General features: G+C 45.2%; 1 protein-coding gene across 2 annotated transcripts in view; it reads right to left on the bottom strand.

Annotated features, from left to right (window-relative positions):
* MAP3K3 (mitogen-activated protein kinase kinase kinase 3) overlaps positions 1 to 7151 on the bottom strand; it is a 28798-nt gene extending 21647 nt beyond the window's left edge. Inside the window, exons 1-3 of one of the 2 annotated variants that reach the window (XM_010133813.1) lie at positions 7036 to 7151; positions 6620 to 6709; positions 3595 to 3635 (exon numbers count right to left, since the gene is read on the bottom strand). In XM_010133813.1, coding sequence (XP_010132115.1) covers positions 3595 to 3635; positions 6620 to 6709; positions 7036 to 7131 — 227 coding nt within the window. In that variant the 5' untranslated portion in view covers positions 7132 to 7151. The remainder of the gene's footprint in view (positions 1 to 3594; positions 3636 to 6619; positions 6710 to 7035) is intronic. The other variant, XM_010133814.1, reaches the window with a different exon arrangement.
* Positions 7152 to 11295: the final 4144 nt, after the last annotated feature.

The following is an 11295-nucleotide window of genomic DNA, read 5'->3' as shown; positions in this document are numbered from 1 at the left end:
GACGATCCCCAGAGGTCCCTTCCAACTCCTACCACTCTGTGAAAAGCTGCAGAAGGCCCAAAGAACAAAAATGTACTTGGTTTAAGTGTTCCCGTACCTGAATTCAAAACTCACTCTCTAAAAATGTCCAAAACTGTTTTAGTTGAAAGGTCAGCAAAGTGAGCCCTGGACTCCTGAGGGAAGGCATCAGCAGGAGGACACAAAGGAGCCTGAAAAGCCTCTTTCCCGAAGGTGGTCTGTGACGTTAGCTCCACGTTAGCCCTCTGCTCCACTCACGACATCTCCAAACATCTCAACCAGGCTCACTACACTGGCTATACCCTTCAAAAGGGCAGACGTGCCCTTCAAAAAGGGCTTTTTCTCAAGAGGTGAAGTCAAATCTAACAGGAACTGTGCAACTGTTTGTCACTCACAGCTTGCTTTATGTAAAACAAATGCTTTTTTTTTTAATTACAGAGGCCAAATAGATCAAAATTTGAACAGTGCTTCAGCTGTAATAGCAGTGGAGCAGCTGACTTGCAATAATTCAGTGTTCATGAGACAGGTATCTAAGACACACTATTACATAAGACAGAGCAGTCCCTCACCTTTCCTCCCTCACGAGTATTTTTCCTACGAAATGCATTTCTGGGCACCTTCACCGACTGAGTGACGCTCACAATATGCAGCGATGTAAATTACTCTGATGGCTTTCGCTGAGCCCACACCGTGTGACACACTAAACACCCAGTTCTAGTGAATTTGAGACTCACGTGCACAAACAACCGCAAGAAATCCAAGAGGCCAGGGGTCCCGCTGGCCTAGGGGAGCCCCGCAGAACCCCGAGGCTCACGCGTGCTCCTCAGAAAGTGACAGGAGACTTCTCTTGGGTTTTCTGACTGTTTTGCCTACCTCGGAATAGAAACTCTAATGTTTTAGGCGAAGTAGCGATACGAAATTCCAGCAAAGCACCTAGAACTGTTTATTTTGCCGGAATGTTCTTCTGGAGGGAGCTGCCAAGTACTCAAAGTTGCTACCTTGACAGCTGTGGAAAATGATGATTTTCACCTTCTTTGGAAGAGTCAGTGATTAAAATACCCTGGGTCAAGAGCTGGAGGATTCCAATGTCGGCTCTAATTTACAGCCCACTAATCCAGCAAACCAAGGACGTCTGCTGCTCGGAAAGCCACTTCTCATCTCTCTGCTGAACAAGGCCCAGATGGTTGGTTGTTCCTGCCTTTGGGCTCCCGGAACCAGACTTGTCCCCATCTGCTTCCACAGGCCGTGAGACCGTGCCGCATCTCCGCCAGCGGCAAGTAAAACGCACAGCTCCGGGACAGGCTGAGAGGCACCGTCCTCCCGCCAGCTGTTCAACCACTCCGACAGCTGCCTACCCCGCTGCTGCAACTCGAAACGACTCCGCTCTGCTGTAGCTGAAATTCTGCCACAGAAAGCGTGATTATTAGCACCGCTTAACAACTTTGCCATCAGGCAGAAGTGGGAAGACCTGAACGGGCCACAGAAACTCAAGACCTATCTTGCTTGAGCAACTCTCGGGAGCCCCTGAATCACCTCTGGGGAAGCTCACACAAGTTCGTGCTGAGCCCGTGCTGTGGACAGAAGGCTTAGTTTCCAAAGCGTCCATCCAGGCTGCGTCGCCAGCTCTCGGTATCCTTTCATGACACACAGCTTTTGTTTTAAAGAGCTCTGGTGTTAGCTGGTTTCCTCAGCCCCTTCCCAGGAAGGATTCGTCTTGTTACCAGACCTACAACATGCAGCTATTTAGATATAATTGTCCTTGTTAAAAAGCAGCCCGCAATAACATTTTCTACATATTACTAAGAAACCCATCCATGAAATTACAGCACTCTGGCACCGTACAAATGTAATTTAGCACTCCGTTGAGCCGAACTCCCTTATAAAGGCTCCCATTCTACACTCCATGCATTAGAAAGCAGAGCTGTTCTCAGGTGCCGCAAATTCTATTAGTTTAAAAACTCCGTGCACTTTTCTAACACAAAATCATGGACTGCAGGGTTTAAGGAGCCCATTCCTGCCTGACCACCTTAAATACTTGTGGTTAGATCTGGCAGCTCCTCTGAAACCAAGCACACACACTTACATTCCCGGTGCAAGCTTGCTGTCTGTAATTGCATACCACGCTGGGAACGGGGAATTCAGGCGAGCGTAACTGCATAATTAGACTAACGCACAATCAACCTTTTCATTTTAATGTTACCTCAGAAAAAAGCCTTTCTTCTCCCCTGAGCTCTGTGCCATCTTAAATGCACTGAGGCAGATGACATGCAAGGTGATAGGACTATGGTGACAAGAGTTTGCTTCCAAGCCACCTTCTCCCAACACGGGATCACAAGGAATTGTGACTTGTCGCACAGTGGCTCTGTTGTAGCCCACACAATGCCGCTGACACAGGAGAGCTGAGGAGGTCTGGCTGACAACAGCAGCAGGAGATCCCAGCTACGATTACTGTAAAAATTTCTCCTTGAGCACACGTCAGGGGTTTTTTAGTGAGAGAATTCACTAGATAGGACTTTGGTGGTTGAAACCATTCAATTTTTGAGGAAGACTTTCCAAATTATTCTCTGCTGCCTGCTTTACCAGCCAGCAAAGAATGCCTCTGGCTTTTCTGTTTTAACAAAAACCCCTAAATTTGACAAAGGAGGATACTTGAGGAGGAGCTTAAGGAGCTCAGCCAGCAGCCTTTGCTAGTAACAGGCTCTTAGGATCACTACATACAACCTGCACTGTTGTACTATCAACATTAATTTTGCATTTTATCATGAAACCAAAGGATTCCCCCAGGATGTCTGCGAAGAGCAGCATATATCTACGTTCATGATTACAATCCCATTAATTGCTTCAAAAAAAGGAAACTGGAACCCAGCATCAAGATCCCTTTTTCTGCTCAGCAAGAGCCCACGAGGACACTCAAAGAGACTGCAAACAAGCCTGGAGCCTTCCTGTGTGTTCACAGAGCCACTGAACAGCCATAACAGTTCGGAGAGCTCCTCTCAATTAGATGGCACATAAGGGGCTTTTTGAGATCTCCTCTGAAACGTCTGGGCAATGTTATCCACTGCAAACAGCACTGTAAACACTGAAAATGCTAATGCAGTTAATTCTGGGTTTTGTAAAAGAAAGTCTCTCAAAACCTAGTGTCAGAGGAAATAACGAGGAAACGTTTACATGAATGAAAAGAATCTCCCCTTGCTGCGTCAGGACACTGACAGGTCATCAGGAAGTGAGAAACAAGAATGGCACTAATTCGATCATTTGGTTTTAGTTAAATGAAACAAAAAGGGAACATATCTGAAAAGGACTATCGAGGTGAATTTTTTCCAGACCGGACAGCTTTTTAACATCCCTGCAGTTCACTTACAAACAGATATTATGGAAATAAATCAAAGGAAGGTGTTGTATGACACACTGATTTTTAAAATAACCAAGCTGTGTATGACCTGGCTGCTACTGCCTTTATGGTGTGTTTTTCACTCCGGAAAAAGGGGAGTGAAGCCGACAAAATATTTAACCTAAATTACTGATGACTAAATGATTCCACTAAGCAAAGGATCAAAGCAGTGAAGACAGACTTACCGCCGCTCCCCGTTATGCTCAAACTTTATCCTTACATCATTCTGCAGAAGAAAGAACAAAAGGTTAGTTCACAATGGAACTCTGGCAAACGTAACAGCACACGAACAGATCAGAATCTGATTTTAAGGCCCACAGACAAAGCAGGTCAGTTGGTGACTGACTCCTCAAAAGGCTCATCAGAACACAGCAAGGCTGAGACCCGTCTCCACGGGCGCTGAAGCAGACTGTGGACACCAAGGGGCTGCCGTGTAAGCACAGCACCGTGAGGGATGGAGAAACTGCTCAAGGAGAAAGGGAAGGAAAGGGTAATTTTTTGTTAACCATCACTTCAGCAGAGGACACTGAAACATACTTGAACTCGAAATGTCTTTAACCCTGAGGCCAGCTGCGTATTCATCTGAACTGACGCTGATTTTCTTTGTGCATTCTCAAAGCGAGATTGTTTTCTGCTCCAGCAAAAAATAGAGACAGGGAACGCGCTACATTCTTTATTCTCAAGATACAGCCTAAATCTCTGCTTTTGCAAAAACGAAGCCCCCAAAACTCCATCTATGAAGTTACAAACAAGTTAACTCTGCGTCATGGTTTGAAGTGCAAAGGGGGTCATCATCCACATCCGGCAGAGGGTTAAAAGCACTGACCGTGCAACCTGTGCCTTCACTGTAAGCTCAGAAGGTGCTATGTGACACGGAAGAGCCAACACGCTGAACTTTCAACTCTGGAGACAGAAGTTCAAATCCCAATTTAGGTCACAAAGATAAAAATAAAAGGGAAAAATCTGCTCCGATAAGACTCCATAATTTCTGCTGCACAATTTATGTGATTGGAATAGATTAAGCCATCTGTGAAAGCCTGGGACAATAGGCAATCATACATCTAGGAACTTCAAAAAAACGTGGCCAGGAAATGCTCTTTAGCTAGAGGAAGTATCTGGCAGGCCGAGTGGTCAAGAATGCAGTTCAAAGGGACCCAGGCAACCCCTGCGAGTACACGGTATTCCTGCAGCCATACCACAGGTACGGGACGGATCCGGGCAAACGAGCACCCCAGCCAGAGCAACCAACATCTGCAGGGGCAGAGCTGACCTGTAACTTCACCAGAGATGTTTTCTCAGATGTGGGAAAAGAAAGAACTTACTCTAGAGTGACACCAAAATGAAGCAAACTCCAGAGAATTCACTTGAACTGAACACGAAAGGGAAAATGCAACAAACAGCAGAGGAATAACAACCACAAAAGACGTCCAGCAGCCAACTAGTGATGAAACAGTTGTTTCTTAGACATAACAGATGGAGAAACGATTCCCTTCTATTAGGATTTTCAGGGAAGGAAGGCTCTGGCTTTTTTTTTTAATGTAGTGCTATTATAACTAGCCCAGTCTAAGGGAGCTAAATAGGACTGTGTGGATGAACTTATATGTTTCAGATTAAATTTCTGACCTCAAGATGTGTTCTGGGTCATGAAGCAGCCAAGTGACACAGCTCTCATTAATTAGAGCATTAGCGAACGCAAACATCTTCAGGGCTCTGTGGAAACCTTTTCTAAACTCAAGCTGGTACCTCAGCAAACCACAGGATCTTTCTCAACCCCGTTTCAAACCTGTAATTTGTAACAAAGGGGGAAAAATTGGGCACCTCCTGATGACTTGTGGAAAAGGACCAAACACTGGCCACTTGGGTCCATTTTTTGAAGATCTAAGAAAAGTTATTCAAAGTGACCCTAGTGGTTAAATCTCAGAGAAACCTAGAGGAGTTAAACAGCCGGTGCTTTGTCTCCTTGGAAAGCGGTGAACCTATCATGTGGACAAACCACCTTTTGAAGCGACTCACATAAACTGCCCTAGGAGATGAGTAAGGGATCTAATCCCAGCTCAGTACTTCAGTGTTCCAGTCCTGTGGTGCGAGATCATAAATAGTGATTACAGATTTTGATAGAAAACACATCCGAATTTATGTTTCAAAGTGATTTGGGAAGGATTCTGTACTGCTCCACCTACGGATTTCTCCAGCACATTCGAGGAAATCCCAGAGCCTGGCCAAACAAGTGGATTATGAGCAGACAAAGCATAAGGAAGAGACAGGCAGGAACTTTAAAGCCTGCTCCAAAAAGCTTAAGCCTGTAATAAGGATATAACCCAAAGAGTTATTTTACTGGTATGGGCAACTTCTCCCGGTAACATCAGTCTAACTGCAAGTAACTCGGATTATTAAAGACAGTAATGGACCAAGACTTCTCGACTGAAATTGTTGCTTTTGCGTTCAAGTATGTAAATTGAATGATACGCAGCACGCACTGACAGAGCGATGCTGTTCTGCCCTCCCTTTCTACCAGAAAGCTAGTGCAACCATTTTTTCTATGAAAAAGCTCTCCAGTATGTGAATCAACGTCTGGGATGGTTTAGAGCATTGACCCTGCCGCTTATTACCTTGGGAAAAGTATTTCTTTTCAAATACGGACCTCACATCCCCACACCCAAATCCAGGTTAGTTTTATTCCCCTCTTCATGTGACACATGACTGGGTAGCCCCAGACAATCCTCCCTGGTGAGGACACTGCCTCTACTCAGACACTTGTACGTAGCCGCTTCCTCTTGCACTGAAGCAAGGTTCTTAGTTTAACTAATGCCGATACTTTCAGACAATCCCCTGTCCTTGGACTGGCTTCAGTCTGACCGCCTTGCACTGGGATCCTCACGCTCTCATGCAGTCTGAATCACGTCAAGGTGAGACCAGCATTAGTTCATTAACCAACAGACTCCTTCAAGCAGCTCTAAACTGCAGCGCCCTTCTTTTCCATTGGAAATGGAAATACTTGTTTCCTTTTCACCGTTCTGCTTCCTTCTGAATTTATTTCCACTACAATGAAAAGTGCATCATACTGTTACACCATGACAGAGTTAGCAAGGAAAAGCTTTCCTGGCCTCCCACGTCTGCTTAGACGAATTCTATAAAGGTCATGGCACACAACTTTAAAACATGCTCCTGATTTACAACTGCTAATATTGAATAGGAAGCCAGTTTTCTTACCGGAATTTTTTTTTCTTCCACTGCAGAGGCACACTGGTTTGTTATTGCAGGGCTGCCCAAGAGGGGTGGACTGCCGGCATTGTGTTTTTTCTTTAAAAATAATAAAAGTCATTAAAAAAAAAAATGGCAACATGACTGTGAAACCGGAAAACCACTCGGTAAATGTTTTATAGAGACCAAACCCCATCAAAAACGCGTGTGGGAGGAAGGCAGAATATTAAGATGTTGCAGATGATGAAAACTGCGCCTTCCCTACTCCATAAAGGTCAGTAAATAAAAAAACCTACATGCTGGCACACAGCCTGAGCAAGGCCAGGGTGCTATCCCAGAGCAGAGGCAGCGGACCCCCTGTCAACCTCCTCCGACCCTTCTGTCCCCAGGTAACGATTTCAAGGACCCACTAAATGGCCCGTTACCTGTTTGTTGGAGTGAGCAGTCTCTTTATTCTTCATGGTATCATATCCAGGCAGCCTGTGACGCCCTCTCATCTGGAGAGCTACCAGGTCCTTCATGATGGATTTCAAGGCCTCTTGTTCATCTGCAATGTGCAAGAATTTTGGTAGTAAGTTGCCTGGGTGAGTACGAGCTGTAACACTCCGCACTTGCTTTCTGCTGGCTCAGAGAAGGACCATCGTTTTTAGGATCTTTGCAAATACAGTGTAACCTCTTTTAGTTAAAAAAGCCCAAACCTAACCTACTAGTACACAGATAAATTTCAAGTCACTTTGTCCAATGCTGCAGAAGGATCTGGCCATGCTAAGGTTCAGAACAAATATCCCCAGCCCCCAGTTCTGTTGAAATCACTTCACAACAACCAGAACAACTTGGGCAGATTTGCTGGATCACCACAGGTCACTGAGGAAGGACAAATCAATGAGTTTCTGCCAAGAAAAAACTGGTAAAAATCTGCTCTTTCCAATTTTGTATCTTGTTAACTGAGAATTCTCACTTGCTAGTGGAACAAACCACGGCCAATAGAATGAAAAATGAAAATCTGGACAAAGCATTATCTTAGAAGATCTCTGAATTCAAACCCACTTGCACTGATTTCCCCAACACAGTCCACTCTTCCCCCAAAACAAGCTGATGGAACAAAGTGCAGATCACTTTATGGCTTGAAGATCTATGAGCAGAGCATTCAGAACTCTGTCTGCTGGCAGAGGACAGCACAGCAGGTCCAGCTCCAGGCTGCTGAAAACACACACCGAAATGTTTCCTGTCCACGCTGGTGACTGAAAAGGACTTTCTGAAGCTAAGGTGCCCGACATGCCCGGTTTAAAGTGTTCTTCCCTTGCTCGCTGGTTTGAGGGGAGAAGTGATACTTGGCAGGACTTTATATGAAGCGCAGAGAAAAAGACAGACTGGAACTTTTGCAAGCGACGTGAACTACTAAATGCACAGACAAGGTGATCCCACCCGGTTTGTACGAAAGCCTCAGGTAGGGAGCGCTCAATACGCCAGAGTCCTCCTGTCTGCCCAGCGTCCTTAGTCAGGATCAGTTTTGGCAACTGAAATGAGCTTTCCTGAGGCAGATCTGTAAATAACTAAAATTTGACTTTAAAACCCCAGCAGAGCTGCACGTTTGCGTGACTCACGGTGCTGGTGGGGACAGGGGACAGCCACGGTTGGAAGTGCTGCCCTGGGAACAGTCGCTGTACGTGAAGTGACGGACTGTCTCGCATCTGTATTCCTCTGTACAGGGACTTGCTGGGACACTCTGTTTCTTCAGTTTCACATTATGCATTTGTTCGTGTCTCTCAATGAAGCTTATATTTTATGAGAAGACGGGGTTCATAATTAATCGAAGTCTGAATAACAAACTAGATTTTTGCAATGCTGAAGAGGACAGATGTGCAACACATACAGCTTCTAACGCACGCCGGCAGTGAATGCTACCAGAATTTAAAAGTAAAAAGGTTGTAAATATATTATTTAGTCAGGACTAAAGTCACACTGACAATATCTTTGATACAACCAACAGTTTCTGCCCAGAAGGTCTGCTTTCCAAGAGCACTAACCACTAGAGCAGACTTTCACTATGGACTTCACCATGTACCACCAGGAAAAGAGAAACACCAAGCCTAGGCCAGATGATAGAAGAGAACGGAAAGACATCTCCCAAAGTGTTTGCAGAAGGTGTTAATTAGAGTAAGACTCTTAAAACAGGAACGCAGAGCAGAGCAAACAAAGCCACTTAAAAAAACCCCCAAATCAAAACCCACCAAATCTCAGCTGTCCAAGACAAGCCACACGAGACAATAACCACATTGTGGTAGCAGAGAAGGGAGAGAACTCCTTGAAATTCCAACTGCATGCAAAAGGAGCGAGGGGTGTAAGTAACACAACCAAAGCAAGAGGTTGCTTTTTTGAAAAGCACATCAGCCAAAGGAAATAATTGCTCGGATCTATCTCAGCACTAAGTAACCCCTTGTGGGAGGAAAATGTGAAAAAACCGTCATGAATGAAGTTAAAGTTCCAGGTAGCGAACAGCACGACTTTATTTTTTCTTTTTTAAAATTGTTTCCAACTGTACATTTGAACGTTTAACCTTTTACCTTACTGGAGCATCTCCAATTTACTCCTATTCTTTAATCTGGCTGGATATTAAGCAGAGCCTTCGAGCCACCTGGCAGACAAAGACTATGACTTTGCACAACAAAATACTACAAACGATGGACTGGCATATCCCTGCAGTGCCACCCCCCAAAACATGCTGCAAGAGCCAGGAGACGAGTTTTCCACTACAGTGCAGTTTGGGTTTGGCCAGATACCAGGAGGATGAAGAAGAGCTTGTCTTGGCAGAGTTCCTTTGGGCAAGAAGCAAAACAGCTCTGAAAGCAGTTTGTAACTAAGCACTCATGACAAGGAATCACGTCAATCAAAGAACAAGAACTTGTGTCTTACAGTATGGCGCGGCTTGAAAATCAGAATCAATGGTTACGACGCGACCGCTGGCTGGTTTGAGTCCAAAGCCCAGGCTGTGCACAGTCAGCTGCTTCACAGCATCTCCTTTGTGTGAGGAGGTGGGCAAAGAGGGCAGGCACTGCCGATCTCCTAAGAAAGCCTGGAGCTACACAGTGCATTTATTTATTAGCTAACGCTACCTGTGGATTTATGATAGGCAAAACCATTGAACTCCGAGGGGAGCACCTAAACCCCCGTCCAGGCGCTGCGTGGTCTGTGTCTCACTCCTGTAACCTCAGTGTCCCCTGTAGACACGTGCTAGCATCAGAACCTTCCTCACCTCCCTGCAAACAGGACAGCCAACATACTGTCAAAGGCTGATAGCGCAACTTCAGGGGAAGCTGAATCTTACATGATGATGCATTTTTTAATATTGGCTCTCTAGTGCCAAAACATACACTCCGTAACTCATTCCTATGTTGGCGATGTAGGAAACGATGGAGTATTTATCATTTTCAAACATAAATGTCAAATATTGATCTGAGCTTGCTTATGGAAAAATTGTTTCTAGTTAGGATAGCGCTGTGATGCATTTAACATTAAGAAGCATGAATACTTCTTTATTTCCATCAAAATAAAGGATTTCCATAGGTTGACTTTAAAGAAGCACGTGCGGCAGCATCCCATTAATCACACAATGCAAAAGTTACTACAAATGGACACGAAGCAAGTTCTGAAGCACACTGAGAGCCCCTGTTTTGCTATAGGTCTCCAGTAGGTCTGGGAAACACAGTTCTGCTTTGTGCGGGAAAGATGTTGTCCAGGAAATGCTTTTCATGTTTCAAAAACTACACTCAAGGATTTTTATAACATCGATAAAAGGGAACTGCTACTCACAGAGAAAGCTATTCCTTTGCAGAAAGCATTTATTTCAACTCATACATGGTTTCTTACACAGGTCTGAGCAAGTCCCTGTATTTGCAGTGGCAGAAATTAAAACAGTTTTGAAAAAAAAAAAAATGAAGTTCAAACAGAGTAAAATCATCAGCACATTAGTAAAAACAGGAAGTCTGTAAACCCCTATAAACCAGGATGCTATTTTATATAGTACTGTAATAGAGGATGTGATGCCACATCTGTTTAAAGAAGAAAAAATGGAATAAATAAGTGTGTGTGTGTGTTATCTACCCCTACAACAGCAAAGGGGACTGTCAGCACAAACCATCAGCAGATCCAGGAGCAATGAGTAAATCTCAGAGCGAGGGGGACAAACTGAGGCTGTTAAAGCTCTGAAAAAAGGTTTGGAAAAGGTTTAGTTTGGAGTCCTTCACGTGGACGGTCTTGGTGGTCATAGAATGCTGGTCACAATATTTAGGGACTCACAAGCGACCTGGATTCTAGACTCCAAAGAAAAATCAGAGCTCTCCACGATCCCGAGGCACGTGGTATGTATTTGGGGTACCTTGCTCACCCACAAATTAAAAACAGAGGCTGGGCTTTCAGCTGGTCCCAAGTTGCAGGCTCGGCCCTGCTGTCCTCGCCCCGGCACACCGGGGGTGTCACGGCCGCTAACGCCGGGAGCTCCGAGCTCGGCCATGGGTGCGTGTGAGCCAAGGGAAGGAAGTGACACAGGCAGGAAGAAAGAGCAAGATCGAGGGAAAGACTCAACTGCTGCTGGGCCTGCAGCACACGTTTCGCCTGGGCCTGCCACACAGCCTCCAGCACTGCACCGCTCGCCCCTCCCTGCCCAGGTACGTGCATGTTTCTCCGTA

This window comes from Buceros rhinoceros, unplaced genomic scaffold (genome assembly GCF_000710305.1).
Source record: "Buceros rhinoceros silvestris isolate BGI_N320 unplaced genomic scaffold, ASM71030v1 scaffold21293, whole genome shotgun sequence".
In the NCBI taxonomy this organism is placed as follows: Eukaryota; Metazoa; Chordata; class Aves; order Bucerotiformes; family Bucerotidae; genus Buceros; species Buceros rhinoceros.
This window is presented reverse-complemented; position numbering and strand designations above follow the sequence as displayed.